The sequence below is a fragment of the Physeter macrocephalus genome, chromosome 18 (genome assembly GCF_002837175.3).
Source record: "Physeter macrocephalus isolate SW-GA chromosome 18, ASM283717v5, whole genome shotgun sequence".
NCBI classification, from domain to species: domain Eukaryota; kingdom Metazoa; phylum Chordata; class Mammalia; order Artiodactyla; family Physeteridae; genus Physeter; species Physeter macrocephalus.
The window spans coordinates 26,508,973-26,531,877 of record NC_041231.1 but is presented as its reverse complement, the minus strand read 5'-3'; the positions used below and the strand labels follow the sequence as shown (position 1 = coordinate 26,531,877).

General features: G+C 39.1%; 1 protein-coding gene across 1 annotated transcript in view; it reads left to right on the top strand.

Moving 5' to 3' along the window:
• Positions 1–2,353: 2,353 nt before the first annotated feature.
• Positions 2,354–22,905, top strand: part of TAFA1 (TAFA chemokine like family member 1) — a 481,218-nt gene continuing 460,666 nt past the window's right edge. Inside the window, exons 1-2 of the mRNA XM_024124151.1 lie at positions 2,354–2,655; positions 4,574–4,694. Of these exons, the coding sequence (XP_023979919.1) occupies positions 4,577–4,694 (118 nt within the window). The 5' untranslated portion in view covers positions 2,354–2,655; positions 4,574–4,576. The remainder of the gene's footprint in view (positions 2,656–4,573; positions 4,695–22,905) is intronic.

Sequence of the window (22,905 nt, the reverse complement as noted above, 5' to 3'; positions counted from 1 at the left end):
GTAATTTTGCTTTGAGATGGAAGAATGGACTAAATTGCCTTAAATGTCAATATCCGTTGATGCTTATATTATTAGGGGAAATGATCCTTGGCTGCAATACAATGGACAGGGTATTTGGAAGAGAAAATGGAACTAGGCTGATATTCTTGTTCCATCACATACATATATAGAAGCCACTTAAAAATGTAAGGGAAAGTCTTTATTCCAGTCGTTTAAAAAAAATCTAACAATGCCTGAGTGCCTCGAACATAATCCATGAGTATGTGTTTCAAGTTTATTAAATTGAATTGTAGATAAGAAACTATGTTGAGCCTTAGTTTAATCCCTTAGTTTAAATGAAAAATATCATGTACCGTTTTCAAATGGTAGCCTTTATTAGCAAATGTGAACTTCCTTTTATTTTTAATGCATTGGCATAACAGAAACAAACCAAAAACAGAAACAAAAACAAAGTCATGGGGTAAGTACTACCTTCCACATTTCTCTATTTCAAATGCCTGGAATGTACTCAGTATATAAGTCTTGAATGAATGTATAATAATTTTTTGAGTCTGTCTTAATGGTAAAGAAATGAGAAAATATAACGGTTAATTTTGGAGGGCTGTTTTTTCCAAGAAGTGTTTAATCCTAGTGTTTAGGAGATGGGCTCTTGACCCAGATCATTGGGGTTTGAAATCTGCTCTATCACTTAGTAGCTATAATACCTTGAGCAAGTTTCTCCATCTCCCTATTCACCCTCTGGTTCCCCATCCGTGAAATGAAGACAATAATCATTTCACCTATCTTATGGGGTGGTAAAAAGGATTAAATTACACCTTATAAGCAACATACTATAGAGTAGTGCCAGCACATGGTGAAGATTCAATAAACCTTACCTGCTGCTACTGTAGTTATTATCATTTTTGTCTTGATATGGAAGAGTCGGTGTGAGCTTTCTGTATATACTCACCAACTCAACAATAATGAACGACAGAAATGAAACACGCAACACCATCTAGAACTTTGGCACGACTTATTCTCACTCTAAGATTTGTATTTACTGTTATCTTGAACTTTGTTTAATGATGAGCTTTAATAAATGGTTGTTAGGGTCCAAAGAGCTATTCTGTATGTATTGTGCAACTGTGTGCAGGACCAGTGGGGAAGACTGATGCGTCTGAAGGGTCTCTCATTCTCTCACTCTGTGTAACAGGAGAGGAGAGAATGGCTTCTAAAGATGCACTGCAGCATCAAACCTTCCTTATAATGCCTGTGAAAGGCAAGAGAGTATTCTGAGGCACTTGAAGAGGTTTTTGAGGCTGGAATATTATGAGAACTACCTTGATTTTTTTTTAAAAAAATGAAAGACTAGACACTATGATCTATGACAGTGGCAATCACATCAGTCTTGTTTTCTGCCTTGTCTCCAAGCATCTAACACATAGTAGGTGCTTTATAAGTGATTCATGAAATAACTGATTGAGTTATTGGAATGAATCATTGCTAGTGCAATCTGTAAGTGAAAACTAGGTCACCTTATATGCATCGATAATGTGTAGGTACAATGACATTATATTTCCAGAGAAGAAAGTGTCTAAACCATAATACTAGAAACAAAATGTTGAACTTCTGAGTGTTTCCTCTCCCCACCCCAGCATGGTATTTGAGGGAAATTTTTAAAAAATGTCTTGAGCATATTTCTTTATCAAAATCCAGTCTTCGATGCTGAAAATGACATATCTCTATTTATTAAACATGTTAAAAAAACTCAGAAAGTTTGCTTTGGGCTTATGCCTATAAACATCTATATTGTAGTCTAGATAGACCATATTCCCAGATTTAGCTGCCAGACACAATCGACAGACTTAAATTTGTGTAAACTCAACAATATTTTGGGTTAACTTACTGGTTAAAAGAACATTAAGAGGTAAGAAATGGCTTACATTTTTCACTTTCCCATTTGCTGTTAGGAGTCTAACACCCATTAACACTATCAGTATTTTGCAGAATGCTTTTTTTTGTTTCTCCTTCCCTGTTTACTCTTTCGGCAAATGAATAGTAGCCGTAAAATCTCTAAGAGAACGACGTACCCGGCAATACAGAGTTAAAGTGCTGCTTGAGTTGTTCAAGAGTTAGTGGGCAGGTATTACAATTCACTGTAGCTATAATAAAGGGTAATGTCACTTTAAGACATGTGATACTTTACAGAGGAGGGATGTATTGAAAGAGACTATTGCTACTTACAGCGCCATATAGCAGCCCTGATCCTACATTTTGCTGCCTTACTCTGCCCTGACTGCACTGGAGTGGGGATGGTCCCTCATTAACTATAAACTGATTCTCATCAGGAAACTGCACATTATCTCACCATCACTTCAAAGGTCTCGTCAGGCAGAGGTGACGCCAGGAGATGATTTAAAGGTGAAAATGACAAGGTTTCCAGCCCTCAAACCTTGGTTCCTTTTCTGACAATACAGTCTGAATGAACCCAATGTCTTCTTTACTGTGGGAGTAGCATCGGAAGAGAAAAACATATTTTTTAAATCCTGATAAAGAAGATTATTGGGAAGCTCTTTTTAAAAAAATCTCCAGTTGTGGCACAGATGGATTTTAGAAAGTGTTAGAGCTTTCCAATGAACACTAATAGAGTACTCTGCTCTTGGCTGGATTTTTCAGGTAAGAAGCCTCTTTAAGGTTTTAAGATTCAGAAAGCAGATTTCAAACCTATTCAGTCAGGTCTAGAGAACTATGTAGGGCTGAATGCATTATTTTGGGGGGAAAACACCTATTACCATAGAGACAACCTCTTGGTAAGAGAGTGAGCAAAGAGAGCTATATGCAGGAGGCTTGGAAGTAATGCTGAGAATTAAAGAAAGTTAAATGAAAAAAAGAAAAAGAAGGAAAATACTGCAAACGTCAAGTCACAGTAATCTTTTTGAGTGCTAAGATCTGTGTGGAAAGCCGTCATTGAAAAACTGTTGTTTTGATTGTGGTAGGCTTTCTTCAAGTTTAGATGAATTCCTAGTGCATTTTAACTGAAATTCACAAGCAATCATTGCATGCCACGGTCACGTCTATTTTGTCTTTCTATAATTTGCAGCGTATTTTGAAAAGGCACCCATATGCATTCATTTCAGAATTCATAGGAGGGGTGTTGCTCTTTATCTTTACTGAAGAGAATGCATCTATGGTACACGGATAGTTCTGAAGACAATGAGGTTAAATCCGTTGTACACAAAAGTAAACAGTGGGCTGTGAAACTAATTATAAAGTGAATGGTCTATGTGAATCACAGACCGGGGCATGAAAGGCACCATGCTGTTGAAAATAATGTTTTCCTACTTTGCACTTAATTATGGTTGTCACCATTTGTCTATTATAGTTCTAAAACCCTTCTTAAAGACTACATCTCTCTCTCTCCTAAAACCCATAAATTATCTTGTATTATGTCTATACATACACACATATAACGTATATGTTTTGTTTGCTGAACATCACAGCTTTGGAAAGAGTACCAATCTCCACGAATAAAGAAGCCACACTGGGAGGTCACTAGGAGGTTTTAAATGTAGCGTTGAAATACTTGAAGTGTATGATTTGACAGCGGAAAGATGAAAAAAAGAGAGAAACAATCTAGGTTCCAAAGCTCTATCTAGGAGAAAAGCATATACTTAACTGGGTTCCTGTATAGAAAATGCTTCCATGTCACTGGCTAAGGATGATGCTTCAAGTTTGATTAATTTGACAAATATGAAATGCAGCATAAGGTGTTGTTTGAGAAACTGGACAATATGCAGCGCAGTTGAGCCTTTGTAGCTCCTAAGATTCTCATAGGTGCCGAGAAGGCTGTCAAAGTTTCAGCGCTGAAGAAGAGGTGGATGTTCATCCATAAATACATATACCACCTGTATATGCATATTCATCCACACTACAACAAATGCCACGATAGGATCTTAGGAGGCAAAGCAATATTGTAAATTATGGTTTGCTCTAGGAGAGACGCTTAGATCTTGTATCCGAAACTCATTTTGGCTGAAGATAATTCCTTCTGGTTTTAAGTCCAGCCAAAAAGACCAGCTCTTTTAGGAGATTACAACATGCCTCTGAGAAATGATTACTTAGTTTAGGCGACAGCATTGGAATTAAAAATTCATGACTGTAGAATAAAAAAAAAAAAAAAGAATCCACTATTTCCTTCCAGGCTTATGTCAGACTTGCAATGAAGTTAGAATGAACAGGAGCGTGCAGCCTTTCAATGCCCGGAATAACTGTAGCTTAAAGATCATTGTGTAAAACTGCATGTTTAGTCAGGATACAGTGTTTCAAACTGCCTAACAGTCAGAAACTTTATTTCTGTATTTTGGCCATCCTAAGAGTTTGGTTTTGAATAATTTCAAAAATGGATTCATGATCTCATGGAGAGTGACCTCCCTCAATCCTACTCTGTGGCATGACCTCTGCTGGGTCATTCATTCTAACCAGCAAAGTAGCAAAGGCACATGACGTCTGAGACCCCCCTTCTCTCACCAGTGGGACTGACGGAGCTGGGGGCTCAAACCCGGGGGTAATCCTTCCTGTCTAATGTTCTCTCTAGAGAATGGCAATGGTCTCTGCGATGCCCTGGGTCCTGTATTTGTGGATAAGTGCTTGTGCGATGCTGCTCTGCCATGGATCCCTTCAGCACACTTTCCAGCACCATCACCTGCGCAGACCAGGTAAGTTGGAAGCTGGCTCCACAGCAGCCTCCCGTCTCACCGCTGTCTTTTAACAGATGGTTGAAGGCAAGTGACAGAAAGTGCTACAGGGTGGGCAGCTTGCCTCTGAATTTCAAGACTTGCTGGCTGGATGCTTTGGGGGAAGAGGGGGACAATAAAATGTCTTGTTGGTATTTCTAATAACTTCTCAGAAAAAGTGGTTTTCTCTAAGAGTCCCGCGCCGCCCCTTGGCACACACCTTAAAAAGGAGAAGTCGTTTGTTTTGGGATACTTTGGCCAAGAGCGAAATATTCTGCAAAAGGTGGGATAACTTTCAAGACTTGAGGACTTTTTAAGGAGGCAAAATATGATCTTTGCAACCAAGAAAATAATGTGTCCATGTTCCTGGGATGCATTTTTATCTAGCATAGATACCATAATCTTGGTGTGTATGTGGCTAGAGATTTTATGTGGATGTCAGGGCCAAAATTAACTTTGTAAGTAGTTTGTCAGTGAAAAAGAAATTAAAAAGTAACTTACTATTTCTTGTCTGGTTTGTCTCCTCTCCTTTCTCCCTTCTTTCACTTTCTTGTTCTTGCGGTATGCTCGATGCCTTTTTTTTTTTCCTATCTGTCGGCATTTTCCGGGACAAGTTCTCTTTAGCGTGATTTTTTTTTTTTTCCTATATCGAATTTTGAGTTCCAGACGCATTTTGCTGTCTTCGTTTTTCTGTTCAAAGTATATTTCTTACCCTTCCATGGCCTCACTCTTCAATCAGGATTTTTCTCTCCTTCTGTGCCTCTCCAGCTTTCTCATTACTGTTCCCCCAGCTCGATTGTCCTCACCCGCCCTGGTTCTCGGAAAGGTTGCCTTCCATTTTCTGCTTAGCTTCAGCCTTTGCATCCATTTACTCCACCCGTCACCTTCACCGCACCCCTTCCCCTCCCCCTCTCACCCGACCGCCAAGACCGGGCTCTGGGGACCAGTTGCGCGCCCAAGCTCCGGATCCTTAGTTCTCTAGTGCTCCCAGCTCTCCATCCCCACCCCTCCTTCCTTCCAAATCCCTTCCTGGCCTCCTCCTATCCGCCAGGCTTCCTCTAGCTGCGTTGTCTAGCCTTTGCCTTTTTCCGGCTCTGCAGCCAGCCTGGGCACCGATCCTGGGCTCTTCGGCATTCTCCTCCAGCAACACCTCCCAGGGCGCTCGCTGCTTGCTGCTTTTCCGGGTTCTGCTTCCCGGCTGGGGGCAGGATCGAAAGAGTACGTGTACAGCCCGGGTCCTCCCACGCGGGCTGCAGGGGAGCGCGCCAGCTTGCTGGATGCTAGACCTTGGGTCGCTCCGGGAGGAGGGGTTTGGCGGGGGCTGAGCTTGGGGCACAGGCCCAGGGCTGCCTCCGGGCCTCAGCCGCCCTCTTTCTCAAAGCCCTGGATCCGGGAGGGAAGGCGAGGGGAGGTTGGTGCCCCTGCAGGAGGGCCTGGAAACGGCTCTGCCGATGCTGCGCGCTAGTATTTCTGCCTCGCGTGTCCTGAGCCCGGATCAGCCACTGCCAGAGTCCGAGGCTCCAGTGCCGAGTTGGAGGGGAAAAAACAGAAAACAAAAAAACGTGGAATCCCCAAGTTACCTCCAGTCAGTAGATCTCCAATCTGTTCTGGCAAAAAACGTCTTTGACTTGTTACAAAGTCATGCAAATAACGCGAGAAATCTGCATTTACTGTAATACTTAACGATAAGCACGCGAAACAAAAACAACTAATGTGAGTGTTTTAGGCACACTGTTAAGGTTAATTCACCTTGCTTGGCTTAATTCTTATTCAAGTAGGTGTAATTTCCCACCCTGTTGCTCAGGAGACTGAAGTTCTGAGGGTCTGAGCAGCTTGCCTGAGCTCACACAGCTAATACCTGCCATGGGGGACTTTGGTCTGATTTCATCTGCAGAGCCTGTTTCCCAGGGAGGAACTAATGGCTCCCAGTACAGAGCACAATCTTGCCAAGTAGCCTTTTTGAAGAGATGTGAGCACCTTCCTGTAATTCGTGAAAATTTTCAAGTTATGTCAATACACGGACTCATATGAACTGCAGACCCATTTTGAAAGGTGGCCATGGCGGAAGTGGTGAGGGGTGGCACTTGAGGATGGCAGAACTTAGGCTGGGCCATCGTCTCTGTCACTTAACATTAGTGACATGACCTTGGGCAAGTCATTTTTCTTCTCTGGGCCCAATTTCCCATTTAGGGATATTGTGGGGAGTGTAAATAAAATAATCTTCACGAAAGTGCTTTGTAAAATGTAAAGCTCTTCAGAAAGATCAGGAATTACTGGCATCCCCACTTAGTAGACTGCAAATGTGCATATCACAGATGTTGAATGAGTGATGTTTTGCGGCTCACACAGCTAATTATCCACATAGTGACAACAATCTTGTTTTTAATCTTGCTGTCATTTTAAACTATGTGGTACCTGGCTAGAATATAAGACCAAATGCTACCGGTCTTGTTTTGTGCCCTGTGCATACAGTCAAGAAATAGGGTACAGTTTGCAATGAGCTTTCACGTAGACTGTCTCTCTTAATCAGTAAATATATGAGATTTTTTTGGTGGAGGGTTATGGCTATGCTACTTATAACAATTAAACTTATGTCTTTATGGGGCTTATTATCAAAATACAGTAATTTTAAACTGGGAAATACGTCATTGGGTTCTGTCTGCAATTAAACTCAGTATTTTTTTTCCATTGTCTCCTCTTAGTAATTGCTTATTATCGTCAGTGCATGGTTCATCTGTGCCTCAAATACCCCAAAAAACTGCAGCACTGAAGCCAGTTTCAACCCCAAGCGTTTATACATTTCAGACCCATTTCAGATTCATCAGTGAAATGATAACAACTATAAATACTCCCTTCTAGATGCAGAAAGATGAAAATGATATTAACTAAAGTCCAGTGGTTCTAGGTATTAGGTTTATTCAACTTTCTTGGGTTTTTCAACAATCACTGCAAAGATTAAAGCAATAGATCTTGGACATAGCAATATTCTAGATTATTTCAGTCAGAAATACAATCTTCTTTAATGCAATCTTCGGTTTTGATTTTAAGAGTAAATGTATGCTTTTTGTGATGAGACTTGTGATGTTTCCCTTCGTAGGTCTTAAATCTTCAGGGACGCTAATGAAATGTGTATGAAAACAAGAGAGAAATCAAAGCTAGTTATCTGTGATAATCCCCCCCTTCAATGAGCAAATAAATAAATAAATAGCTGGATAAATGAGCAAAAAGGAAAAACATAATCTAATTTTCTCAAATCGGTTAAAACAAGTGACATGATGAGAAAAAATGAGACACCAGCAGACTCTGAGCTTTGCCACATTTGCCTAAGCTTGAAAAATCACCTCTTTCATAAAGCAGGAGCAGGCAGACACCGTGTGCATATCAAGTATCTGGGAAATGTGAAAAATGACACATCTTTCACTCAAAGCCCTGGATGGAGTGAAGGCTTTACAGCTGCCTCCTCACCTGCTTAGGAACGGCTGGTCCCCCTCTCTCCAGGCTCTTACAGGCAGCCTCACGTCCCCTACGTGGTAAGATGGATGGTGCTCTGATCCCAAGCAGCCAATCTCAGTATCTCAAGAAATAATCCACTACACTGACAGATGAGTGGAATTTGACGCGATGTTCCCCTTGTTCAGACTGTGCCGCACCTGTATGGCACCAGCCAGTCAGGGTCCTTTAGGGGAAATGGTTAGAGCTTTGGGCCAATTTCTGCTGTCAGAACATGGTATCAGGACAATGTTTCTGTGAGGCCGCGAATTTGTGATCTGTCTTCTCAATGCGCTGGGTTTGCACACAAACAGAATGAGAATATGTTAACTAGAAAACGGACTGATTTTAATGTATTCCCCTGCAGTCCCTAAGTACTTTCTATTTTTCATATTTATCTATTACGATTGCACCATTTATTTGCAGTGACTCACTAGTTAAGGAAGATTAAAACAGTCAATCAAATGAAAGTGAATTTTAAAATTACACAAATAAGTAAAATGTGTAATAGATTAACAGATTTGTAATATCAATAATTTAATATTTGGCTAAATCAAGTTTTTTATTTTGGGAACGATGTAGGAAATTACCTTAATAACTTGAAGAATACTCATGACTTTAAAAAAAAATATGTACAGTGAAGCTAGAAGAAGGACACTTAATTTAAAAAAGATAGACTGAACAATGCAAACTCGGAGTGGTGTTCCATTGTTTCAGGATATTAAAATAGACAGCTTCAAGTCTTTATAATCACTAGTTGTTGTGTAACAGGTAAAAAAAGATGAATGGTTTGCTAAACGCAACTTTCTAATATAGGATTAGTTTCTTCCCCTTACAGGTATACGAATTTTCACAGCAATTTTAATGGTTACTTAATTTTGAGTGTGGGTGTGCTGTGGGGGGTTGTCCTTGAAACTTAATAAAATATGGATGACTTCACAATACTTTAGTGAGAAAAGATCTTTGGGGTTCTTTAGTAATTTAAAATTATAAAGATAAATTACATGAGACAAGAAGTTGTAAATGCCTTATGAATCATTTATTCTTGAGTCGATGCTATTTTATTGACAAGGGTGTATGGAAGTATAAAAAGATGACTGTGAATAGAATGGTCTGTGTAACTTCTCCGCGGTCTGATTTAAAGCTTTATGAAGCCAACCGTGTATTTAGAGGTGTTCGTTTGTGACTTACTACATACTGAACGTCATCATCCATTTTAAAGCGTGATTTTTTGGGGGTAAATATTAAAAAAAGTTCTTATATGCCTTATAATTATTTTTGCTTACTGTTCAGTATCACTTTATTGAAAGCTGCCTAAGGAATACGCAGTAGAATACCAAGGTTCCTTACAATAAAGGATTGTTTTACAATTGTAGTGTAAAAGAAATAGTGAGAATACCAGTGGTTGCATATTGGCTTTCTCAGAATAGGTACCAATACTAGATTGCTAAGTGTAGTGAACTGGTCTAAGGATTGGAGCAGACGGGTTGTGATTTGGTGTAACTGGTGCTGGTGATAATCCATTGATCATCTGATTGATGATATTGACCTCACCCTAGAGTCAGAGTGCAGCCATGGGCATTTGAGAAGACTCCAAAAAATCAAAATCAGGTAGAGATGCAAATAAAGATTTTCTGACCATCTCGTGAACTTATAAGAGAATTATTACAATGCTATCAAAGTACAGTTACTTATGTGAGCTCAAGCCCATGGCCTCCATTTTATACGACACTGCAAACAAGTGTTTAGAACTGGCACTAATGAACATTAGTCTTCAATTGTTCATTTCTTAAAGTTCATTTAAGATGAAAACTCAACTCATTTTTAGTCTTCCAATTTTGAACTCTGTGTAAAAATTTCAAAGCTTGAGTGTATAAATTGGTACTTTGTGTTTTTGAAAACAGTTTTGCAGTGTTTTCCAAAATGTAAAATGTGCCAGTCCTGAAACAATTCCATTTCTAGATGCTTATTCTAAGAAAATGACTGGACAGGTTTAAAAAGATGTATGTTTAAGGTTTAGTCACTGCAACAATAATTTTAATGGCAAAAAATTAGAGAGGAGTTTCATCTCCATCAAAAGGGGACTGGTAAAATAATCATGGTGAATCTGCTCAATGGCATTCAATGTAGCCATTACAGTGGATGAGATATGTTCATACGTACTCTTGTGGAAAAGTGCTCATGATTTACTGCCGAGTGAAGAAGACAAGGAACAGAATACTCAGCTTCAAAATAGTTTGGAGAAAATAAATATTTGCACATGTATGAAAAATGTAAGAAGAGATATAAACATTCTTTATACAGTGTTAGTTAAACCTGGTGGGAGGACTGGATTGACTTAGACTTTTTATTTCCTACAATTTTGAAATTTTTTCAGGTTCATTTCTAGGATGGGTATATATTGATTTTTAATGAAAAGCTTAAAATATTTGCTATAGAGAGTTTTATGATTAAATTAGAAGTGTATAAATGTTCCCAGTTTAAGGAAAAAGAAGGAAATAAAGGTAGCAAAGTATCATGAACCCCTTTTCCTTCTAAGAGCCTTAATCCTATAAAATGTTTAGGCCAACATTTCCCAGTTCACAAAACAGTGTCCCCTCAAAATGCTCATTGGAAAAAAGTTATTAACTGTTGGGGAAGCACTCACTGCATGATATGTTCTTCTCGTAGAGATGTGCAGTACGTGTGTGTATGAAAGTTCTGGAAAGATTTGCAGATAGGAATCCTGATTGTGTTTAACTAAAATTTTCCAAACTTCTTTTATTTGGACAACAGCTACAGTGCCTATTCATATCACATGCTTTGAGAAGTGTGAGCCAAGATAATCCTGGAATCCTATAAAATTCATCTTTTTATCTCTTGCTTCTAGTAAAGAACTTGGCATATAGTAGGTGCTCAGAAAATATGTGTTAAGTTATTAAGGAAAGAAGGAATGACTGTTCTGGTGGAATGTTGAACTCTCCCTTATTTTTTTCTACTTGTGTGTGAGTATTTGTGTGTACATGGTTGGATGCATGTGCATCTGTATGTGTGTTTATAAAAAGGACATACCTCAAATGGACAGTGGTATAAACACTAAATTGTCACTGTAACATATGCACGTATGTATGTGTGTATCTGTGCAGTATCTTTGGGTAGATATTTGACTGTATTTGATATTTGACAGCCATTACATTAGTCAAAATGGTCCAAAGAACATAACTTACAAATGCAGTAAAAAAATTAAATCCCTAAGGTTTTCAGTCACAGCATGAGGTTTTTGGGTATTTTTTTTCTATAGATTAGAAAATATTATAGGTGTGGCCTTGAGGATCTGAAAAGGAAACGTCACTTAGCAAATAGGGAAAGGCCTTTTGCTTTCAAATCTTTTGATAACAAGAAAAAACTTCACTTCATCTTTGCAGAAGGGAGAAAATAATACCAGACAAGCAATTTTTCCTTTCTTTAGGATAAAGAGAAGATGAATTATTTTGTTAACAGTTTGTATAAATTAATTGGATTCTCCAAAGATAATGTCCTCAAAGCATTTAGGGAACCCTCTTGGCCCACTGTTTCTTTCTCTTTCCCGAACTTTATATAATAAAATTCCAGAGAAAGAAAAGAGAAAGAATATTATCACAGCAGTTTTCTCTCAGAAGATGCATAGATATGCAGAGTGATCTGCTTACTCATTAAGTGAATCCATCCTCCATGCAAGGAAGGAGACCAACCAAACTTCCCCCTCAGTCTAGAAGGGAAGAAGACCTCCCCTCAGCAAAGGCCATTGTTCTGTTGAGAGAATTACCTGTGTTTACCTTTACTATGCCCTTACTAGACCTTCACTTCTAGGCATGCTTCCTTTATACCCAAGAATAAATACAAGCTGAGTCTTTATACATCCAAAAGGTTTTTCTGATTTCCCATTCATGTGGATGAAGAATGGACCTATTGAGTCATATGCTTTGAAGTGAATAAATGCCAGCTTCCAGATTTAGATGAATTGCCACACGGGGTCGGGGGTGGGGGTGGGGGCGAGGGCGGGGAAAGGATTTCAATGCTCCTGAAATTGACAACAGATCCTGGATGAGAGTCAGCAGGCCAGGAGGTCATCCTTCCCACTGAATAAATATTGTGTGGGTATTCAATCAATATTTGCTGATCAACTAGGCAAGAACTTTATGTCTTTAAAAAATGCAAATATTGGTGGGAAAGCACCACATTAAGCCTTTTTTTATACCTAATGGTGATGAAGAAAGAGCACCAGGGTAGAAGTAGGACGCTGGCGCTTTCAGTGTCTCACGTAAGTTGTCAGCTGCAAGGCTCCAGATGAGAAAGTTGGAGGGAATCAACGGTTTTCATATTGTTCCTAGCAGCTCCAAGGAGGTGATCTCCAAGGATTTGCATTCCACAAATAGTGAAGTATATTCTGCCAAATAAAGATGCTTTAAGCTGCCCAAGGAATTGATTCATTGATTTCATCCATTTGATAGAGCAAGAAGCTGTACAAAATCACCTTTGTATATTTAAAAAGCCCTCTGCTAAAGCTATTTGAAAACTTTCTGGATGATTTCATAGATGGAGAAGGCAAATAGCTTCACAGACCAGGTCGTTAACAAAAATAATTGGATCAGCCTAGAGGCCAGACATTATAAAATGCTGAAAACTGTGGCAACTTAAGAAGAGCGTATGCACATCTAGAGGGCACAGCGCATCCTTAGCTACACCTGAGATGGGCTCAAGGTGACCAGATCATCTGATATTTCAAGGCAAGTCAGAAACCTAGAATTTTATGTGTAATTTCTTTATCTTTTAAATGTCAGGTGGGCCAAACAAAACGTGATTCAGGGATATGTCCCACCTGCAGGCTGTCAGTGTGTGACCTTAGATAAGATTATCTCCAGCTCCAACATTTTATGATCCCTAATGAATTTATGCAAGCACAGTGCAGAGACGTGAAGGCGGTGGGGCTAAAAGGGGAATTTCTATGCAGATCTGTTTTGGCCTGCTTTAAAATTATGCCCACGGGTGAGTCCTACTCTGAGTTATAACCAACATGCTAAAATGCTGTGTGTCTCTGAGCCTTTTATATGCAGCTAACTGGTATTACTGGGGGGTCTGATAAACAGAGAGAATTAGTGTTACGAGCCCAATGGCCTAAAGAGAGGTCTCATTTGAATCTTGGCTAAAAATCAATTAACTTTCCTTTAGATTAAGGCTAGGGAGAAAGAGTAATCTGTAAATGTAATAAACGGAGGGAAGCATCAGGCAGCATAGTGATGCCTATATAAAACCCTTTATTTAATACTTTATTAAACTTCTCAAAATCTAGTCTGTAGTCCACTAGAGGGTTAAAAATTTATCTTGAAACCCCAGGGGTTTTGTTTCTGCTGTTGTTGTTATTCTTTTGGGCAAATGATTTAAGATTTTATGTCCATTCATCTTGTATATGAACAGAGGCTACTTATTAGTATACCGACTGAGTTATCATTCTACTAGAATGACATGTAACTAAGGTTTACTGAGCTTCCTTAATTCAGTATTCTGCTAAGAAAACTGGCTGCTAGCTCTTGGAAACATTGCAAAGAGGCTGCATGCAAATAATTAGAATTCATGCAATTTGGGGAAGGATAATTTGTTATCAGTGCATCTTGAGTGTTCTTTGAGTTGTTAGTGATTTTCCATTGCTGTGGTCCTTGCTTTTTAATTATAAATTAGTGTTGCTTTAGTTTCATCATTATCAATTAAGTTTGCTGTGGGCTGTTTCATTAACCCTATAGTCTGTAATGATGCATATTTGCATATTTAGGCTTTTAAATTTGCTAAGGATTAGACTAAGATATTATTGAGTTGTGGTTCAGAAATGATTCATGTATATTCTTATTGTAAAACATGTATATGTAATCACTCTGAAACTTATTTGTATGGTGATACTTGTCTAGTGACATTGTTTATATACTGCCCGTGAACCTATGCAACATAAATTGTCAAGGTAAGTAACATTTTTGGATTATTTTTATGTCTGTAGGACATTGTTTTATAATATATTAGCATATTAATAAGCTTAACTTATTTTATAAAAGCAATGAGTGATTCATGAGTGATTCATAAATGCATCTTTCCAAGTATTTATTACCTAAGTATTTATTATCTAAATATTTTCCCACTGAAAGTGGAAACAGGTAGGAATTGGATATTTCACTTCCTTGGGGTGCTGTAATCAGGAAAATTTGAACATCACTGTTCTATGAAGAAACTGTATCTAGAGACCAGCCCTACTGAAACTCTGAATTAAAAAATGTGTGAGACGGCAAAAAATTTTTAAAAACCCATTTCTTCTGAAATAAAATAAGATGTAAGACAGGAGAAGATACTGTTTGGAAGCTTCTCAGATGAGACCTTATTAAGTTGAATTGTTTTTGTATCTTCTTAAATCTCTTTATCTGATGAAAAAGCAAGATGCCATGTACTGGACATGTGCTTGAGAAACTAGGTCACTGGGTGAACATTTGTAGGGCAACATTTTTGACAGCTGCTCCCAGGATCGTTTAGAAGTAAAAGCAGATTTATGGCATACATGCTGCCAATCTCCAGCCCTCTATCTATCAAAGGCCTAGGGAATCAATCAGTGTTTGTTCCCACAGAGCCTAGATGTGATTTCAGAAACTTTTGCAGTCCTTCTCCGGGCATCACCTATCAATTGATTGACACGGGCATGCAAGTTGAGAGTCTTTGACTGTCCCTGTTGGTTCATTGACTGACCGTGTCTAGGATCCCTCTCCTACCCAAAAATGCATGCCATGAAACATTTCATTTAAAAGATAAGAAAAAGATCCAAAAGAGTGATTAAATCAAATTTAAATAGCCACAAATGTCTAGTAACTATGGTTTAAAATAGTGTCTCTTTAGCAATTCTCTTAACTTCTCAGAGTTGCAGAACTTTCTTTTCATTACGTCCAGGAATTTTTGATTCCTTTCCCTATTCTCCTCTTACTCTATGACAGTGATGCAAAGCTGCTTGTTATAAGAGCTCTAACCAAGCAGGTGCTCTTGATCGTAAAACATGAAGCAATTCACTCTGACCAGAGAGGATTTGGGAAGCGCTCATAAAGGACTGGATTTTGTGTTGGGCTTTGAATGTTGGGTCGGAATTGAGTTTGTGGGAGAGGATCAAGGGGTAGCGTACCGAACTGGAGGGAACAGGACAATTAAAGTCTTACTGGCAAGTAAGGGGGGACAAGGTAGGGCAGTGACCTAAATGTCTATAGGCCCTAAACTAGCTGGAGAAACTTTATATCATTGCAATTAAAGGGAAAGCAAGATTTTATTGTTGTTCTTACTGTTTTGTAATCTAAAGGCTGCCTTATCAATGTACACTGATGATCACAGATGAACAGCTAGTTAAAATGTAAGAAAGAAGCCCTGTTTCCACAATTTGAGTCTCTGTGGAAAGCAAGTCAGTTAATTAACAACAAATGCAGCAACTGTGTTCTGGCCAGACTCTCTGGATCCCATGAGGCCCTTCACACCTTTGAATTATTGTTACCTTTGTGTAATACAAGACAAAATATGTTACTACTGTTGATTTTTAAAATCTGGTTATTATATTAGAGGAAGCTGCATATCTCTAAATCAAATCCTAAGGATAATAATATTTATTTTTAATATACAGCAAATTTAATATGTTATTCAACAAATGTTCATGGTCCACTTACTAGGTGCAGAAAACTACGCTTCCCAATAGTAATAGCAATGCCTCTTTATTATAATCACTGGTTTAACACTGCCTTTCCTGATCAGATCATCAGTTCTGTGAGGGTAGGGAACCCAGCAGTCTGGGGATGCCTGACTCAGTGTCTGGTTCATGGTGAGGGTCAAATAAATACTTGAGTGAATGAATGATCCTAAGCATTTGAAGTTTCATTGAATCTTTACAGTTACCTTATGAGTTAGAACATCTTTCCATTTTACTCATAAGGAATATCTTAAGAATAAGATAATTGATTTGTTCAAGGTCATCTAGCTTGGGAGGGTAAGGTTGAGAATTTTGTTGGGTCCTGAGTAATGGCTCAGGTTCCTGAGTCTCTACTGTGTGTAGCCTCTGCTATGGACGGTTCCTTCCCATATGACACGTGACCTGTATCACAACCCTACGTGGTCAGTTCTGTTATCCTCATTATATAAAACACTGCAGGGCTTCCCGGGTGGCGCAGTGGTTGAGAGTCCGCCTGCCGATGCGGGGGACACGGGTTCGTGCCCCGATCCGGGAAGGTCCCACATGCCGCGGAGCGGCTGGGCCCGTGAGCCATGGCCGCTGAGCCTGTGCGTCCAGAGCCTGTGCTCCGCAACGGGAGAGGCCACAGCAGTGAGAGGCCCGCATACTGAAAAACAAAACAAAACAAAACAAAACACAACAACACAAAAAAACCACTGCAAACTGTGGATAGTAATTAAAAGCTGAGAGGAAAACTTAGGTTATGCCTTGACTTTCAGTGAGGTGCTCTTTCCATCGCAACCAAGTACTACTTTTAGGAATATCAGCAAGTTAGTCTTGGTTTAATTTAATTACCAAACAAATTTCTGTGTTATGGGGCGTTGTTCTACATCAGCAGGCAACTAACTGTGTCTTGGGCTTGGCTATATCATGCAATAATTTTAATTTAATGTGGCTGAATAATGCTTTAGTCTTAATGTTGCTTTGCAAACAGGTCTGGCCGAGAGCATACTTTCCTTGCTTATAGTATTAACAGCACCTCGTTTTCAAGTATTTTTTTACAGAACTATTGTCTCCTGATAAGTTTTTTTAGACTTTGGAGGCCCTTTTTGTGCTCTAGGCGAGGAAGCAGCAGCATAGGATAAATTTGCATTTATTAAACTCAGTGTAGTTTCTCTGTTTTACTTAAAATGAAGTTACAAATCATTCACACTGGAAAAGAATTCTCTCTAATGGCAATTTAACTTTCTGATAAGATTTTTTGGCATTTATCATGTTGAGACTTTATAAATTATCTAGAATGTTGTAAAGTGGGCTGACCTTTCGGGTAAGTGGTTTGATCATTTGCAGCAATATCTTTTGGCGAAAATATGGAATTTGCTGTCTTTCAAATAAAACTTGCTAGACCCATAACTCAATAACATGTTTGCTAGAAATTGCTTACATAATCAGACCTGAAGTCTCCCTTTCACATTCCTCTCATCATCAGAAAAAATCCTCTTTTTCATTCTAAAATATGCCCATGGCCAGTGATGGCTAATTCCTGATGCATAGCCCACTCTTCCTGTGATCATGCATTGTGGACATGACTGCTCATCACTTATGGTACTCTTTGTACTTTTACCCAGATTCAACCTGAGAACCCTCCAAGCACAGTGCTCCAATCCCTGAGTTGTTAAACAAGGTAGTATTTCAGAAACAACCACAATAACCACTGCCAGAACCATCATCGTTCAACACCTACAATGTCAAATACTGTGCAGAGTGCCTTCTCTGGACTTACCCATGCAATTTTGAGATGAGACAAGTTGTCCACTCTTGATCTAGGCTGTTCTTATACGTAACTGAATTGCAGGTTTTTTGCCTGACCTCACCCTCCTTGTCACCAGTGATTCTTGGCCAAAGGATTTGTAGGAATTAGAGCAGCCTGGTGTACCAGGCAAACCAGGGGCTCCTGTCCGAGGTCTACCACCCTTAGCTCCAAGTGTGGGCAAGTCATGGTAACTCTCTCTGCCACACTCATGAAATGGGGATTCCTGTTTATATAATTCCTACCTTTCAGGCTTGAGTAAGGTATAGAGATGGTGTCTGTTCTATATCTGCCATAGAGTAGGTGTCCAGCACAAGGCATCTCGTTATATTGTTATGTACATATATGAACGTCAAAGCAAAGATGATATAGAAGGACTGCTTTATACTAACACATATACCCATAATATTTTATTCTATAAAAATGGTGCATATAGAAATTTTACAACTTAGACTTATTTAGTCACTTTATGATCACATCTGAGACTTCTGACAATAAAATCCATCTACTCAGAGCAGACAAAAGATAGGGATTTTATGGCTAATCTCTACACTGGAATACGTAAGGGTTAGCCATGAGTTCTAAGTCAATATGACCAGGTCAATACTTACAGTATCCTTCCTTTCAACAGCAGGTTGTGTAGGTAATTACTAATGAAGGTGCTCTAATCAATAAGTTTGGCAGAGTCTGTATGCTGCCACGTAATAGGGAAGTTTGGTTAATTAATTTAAACATCTGGCCAATAATTCATTAACAAGAAGTGGTCCAAAAGTCAGCATTGGTGCTTTGTGATTCTCAGAATGGGTTATAATTCTATTAAAACTCTCTTAAAATAGCCACTAGTCAACTGAAATCTTATACCATTTATCCATACTTCCTCAGGTGTTTCTTTTTCCATTAATAGTGTTGTCCTTACAATAACCCTTCACCTCTATCATCGGACCCAACAGCTAAAGGAAGAAACCCAGGTATATACTGATAAGCACGTTAGTACCTAAATGTCCATGGGTTTCATCCCAGGGTACCATTTTTGTGTACTCTTATGTGTACCCTATATTTTTATTCTGAATACAAAATGATGTCTCTGTGTATCAATGACTGCTTAAGTAGCATGGTGTCTAATGTTCTGAGCCTTAGCAAAAGCAACAACAAAAAATAAAATGACAATGGTCATTTTCTTATGTTTTAAGACTCCAGGGAATTTGAATTAGCATGAGAGAATAACCTATACAGTTAGAAGCATGGATTAAAGATATCATAAGATGATGATAAATTTGCAATTAGTGTTTCAGAGTCCCTTAAGAACCATATCTAACTTGCAAGAGCTCTCTACTGAAGAGGTCAAAGCCTTACAGAAGTCTTGATGAATCATTTGATAAAACTTTATTATCTCTTTTTTACTGTTCTCATTAACATACTTCAAAAATGCTGTTCAGTATTTCTGGCAAGCAGAGCATCAGACTAATTTTACAGTAGTGTAAAGGATTTATTAATTATAATCTTTTCATGAGCCTATTTATATTCAATTGTGACATTCATAGGTTGCCAAAACAAACTAGAGTTAATTGTATTTAATTAAATTGTTGAAAACATGTAAGGGTAGTTTATTATTATTGTAAAGCAGAAAGCTCTATTGATGTACTTATTTGTGTGAATAAGATCTGGTGTAAAGTTCTTTCTAGTGGGTATGGTAGTATTCATCAACAGAAAGCAATATAAAAATGCTAATTTGAGAAAGTTTTCATTATAATAGAACATTTGGAAGTGGAGGCTTCACGTAGTGTTTGTCATCTTATAGCCAGTGTTAGATAAATATAGTGGGGTTCCTGCCAAGACAGACATTACCCTGTTGTCCTACTAAAGCACCCTGAGGAGCTCCAAGACCATCTATTCATCCCCTTTCTTCCTTGAAGGGGTTATTTGGCAGAGGAAAGGTCTAAGATCTGAGTCAAGTCTTCCGTGAAAAAAAACGCTTTAAATGAGACCGGGAAAAGTAGAAAGGGTCAGACCAAGAGTTAGGGGTGGAGTTTGGACAGCAAAGAATTCCAGGTAAAGATAACAGCATTATGAAGGTCTGGAGTCAGAAAGGAAGATGCATTAGAAAAATGTGAAGGTCAGAAGATCAGGTAAAAGGCACTCCTTTGTCTTGGATTAGTGCATGTGCTTTGAAGATAGCAGGAGACAAAGAGTGTAAGCTGACTTTAAAAAGTTAATTTAGCACTCCTGGTCCTTGATTGTGTCTAAGATTCATCAGTATATACACACTAAATATAGACTTTTACTATGTACTATGTGCCTGGCACTGTGCTAAGAATTCTATATTATTTCATTAATCCTTACACTTACCACTGTGAGGCAGCTACTTTGTTCTCTTCTTTCTACCAGTGAGGGAAATAAGGTTCAGAGAGTTTGAATAACTTGCTCAAAGTGCACAGCTAATAGGTAGTGAAGCTAGGTTTTTTGTTTTTTGGGTTTTTTTTTTTCTTCGGTACGCGGGCCTCTCTCCGTTGTGGCCTCTCCCGTTGCAGAGCACAGGCTCCGGACGCGCAGGCTCAGCGGCCATGGCTCACGGGCCCAGCCGCTCCACGGCATGTGGGATCCTTCAACCACTGCGCCACCAGGGAAGCCCAAAGCTAGGTTTTGAACTAGGGTAATCTGGTTCCAGATCCCATGCTCTTAATGACTATAATACTAAAATTCTTTGCCTCTCCCAGTATCATTAGTTTTAGTTGTGATGGACAGAATCAAGAAGGAAATGAATGTGTTTCAGAGTAGGCTAGGTGATGCTCTGATAACCAATCAGCTCCAAATTTCAATGGCTTCAGGCAATAGAAGTTATTTCTTGCTTGTGGTACTGTCCCCTGGGGTTGGCTGGAGTCTGTGCTCCATGCTATTTTCAATCCAGAATTAGGAGGAGCATCTACTATTCATCATGGAAGAAAAAACAGAGAGTCTGAAGGTAACATTAGCAAATAAATGCTTCAGCTTGGAAGTGACACATATCACAACTCATTGGCCAGACCTGGTCTTGTGGTTCAACCCAATGGCAAGAGGCTGCAGAGTGCAAGCCTACCATGTTCCCAGAAGGCAGATAGCAGGAAATATTTGGTGAGCAGCGTTCATGGTAACCACAAAATGCCTTAGTGGTTAGGAAAATAATATTTTTGTTGTTGCAGTACTCTTTCATTCTTAGATATCCAAGCTTAGATATCTTAGTTTATTTTAGTATTTGGATAAGACTCCAGAAATTTCAGTTATTCAGTCTGTAAAGAAGAGAGTAATCCAGTTAGTGAATCCAAAAAGCAAAATAAAACCAAATGCAATGTGACACCAAGCATCCAGTTTTGTTTTGTTCGGTCTTCACACAGCTGACCTTTGAATGAATAGGTGTCACAAGGCCCAGTTCCTCATGTAAGTGAATGTGAAGCAAACCTTTGGGGCCATGGGAGATCCTGCACTTTCCTCCACTGAGTCCTTTCCTGTATCAAACACCTAAGGCTCTTGCTTGCTCACTCCCTCCCCTTCCCTCCCTCCACCCTCTCATTCGCATGAGTCGAATCTGTGAACTGATCCCTGTTTTAAGAAGAATTGCTGCCTGTGACAGAAAGGTCAAAGCATTCAGTACTCTACCATCTGGGATGCTGCTCTTGGCTGTAGATGAAATATTTATATGGCATATTTAGTAAGTAGATGTTATTTTTTATGTTATCCTAGGTATTTTTTATTCTTCTTATTTTCATTTTCAGAACTGTATCTGTTTCTAGTTGGCAGGCGGAGAAATCAGTTATGGATCAAATGTACCCATTTGTCATGGGTTAATGCTTAAAATGCTCTGATGACAGCAGGAGAGAAAGGTTTGTAAGGATGGATGCTGACTTTGGAAGAAAAAAAATTAATGAAGCTAGGAAAACAGTGATAGCAGGGAACATTGCAATTGCAGGTGCTAAATGACTTATTTTCAAACCCTAGGAGTATGGTAATGTTATTCCTCTCCTCCTTCTTTTAATGAAGCACTCTCATAATCCATAGTGACCCCAGCTGAAGAAAAGTTTGAGGGAGAGTTAGGCTTCCTGGGAGCTGTTATTTAACAAACAGGGTTTTTCTTCTTATTAGCTAAAAACGTGTGTGTTGATGGGCAGAAAAAGCTGTAATTCACCACTGTGTGTCTAAAGGGAGAGAAAAAAAAAAAATAGGAAGACTAGCTGGGTCCATCGACACTTTTGTCACAAATGTCATTAGCAACTGTTGTTTCCCATAGATGGTTCAGGAAGACGACACACATATCAAGTTTAGTTCTGTTAAACTTGGCTTTGGTATCTAACCTCCCACCTCTTAGAGGTGGAGTAAGGCTGAGGGAATTATTTTGTCAAGATTTTAGAGAACTTTCAAGACTGTCTCCTTGGTACGTGTGTGCATGCGGGCACAGACACACACACACACACACACACACACACACACACACACTCCATTATACATTGTTAAATTACTTAAAAATCATACTTAGGTAACTTAAGAGTTAGAAATTACTTTAGCAGTTGTCTAGACCAAGGTTTCATGAGACACTTCATTTGCCTCAAATACATCACCTGCCAAGCGGTTGTGGATTAAGTGGCTGGGTCCTTCGAAGTATTGTTTTGGGGCATGCTGAAATTGGGACTCCTTTTTTGACCTAGGTAAAATTCTTTTAACCATAAAACTGATCTGCCCCCATTCCCAAGCATCTTGCATCCATAGTTTTCTTCATCTCAGTTAATGGCAATTCCATCCTTCCCATCCTTCTCATCCAAAACCTAGGAATTGCCTTCCACTCCCTTCTTTCTCTCAAATTTCATGTTCAGTCCATCAGCAAGACTATTTCTTCCCTGAATGAATGTATGCACATGTATAACTGAATCACTATGCTGTACACCTGAAAGTAACATTGTAACTCAACTATTCTCCAATAAAATTAAAAAAAAAAAAAGACTATTACTTCCCCAACTTCAGAATATATCCAAACTCCAGCCACTTCTCACCTTTCCCCTATTACCTCTGGGACAGCTCTTCCTACTCTCTTCCTGGCTCATCTCCTACATCCCCACTGGCCTCTTTGTTGTCCCTTCAAAGACAGATACGCTTCTATGTTTGTTGGCTATTGCTCTGCCTGGAAAGCTCTTCCCCAGATATCTACATGGAATACATTCTCGCCCCCTTCAAGTCTCTAC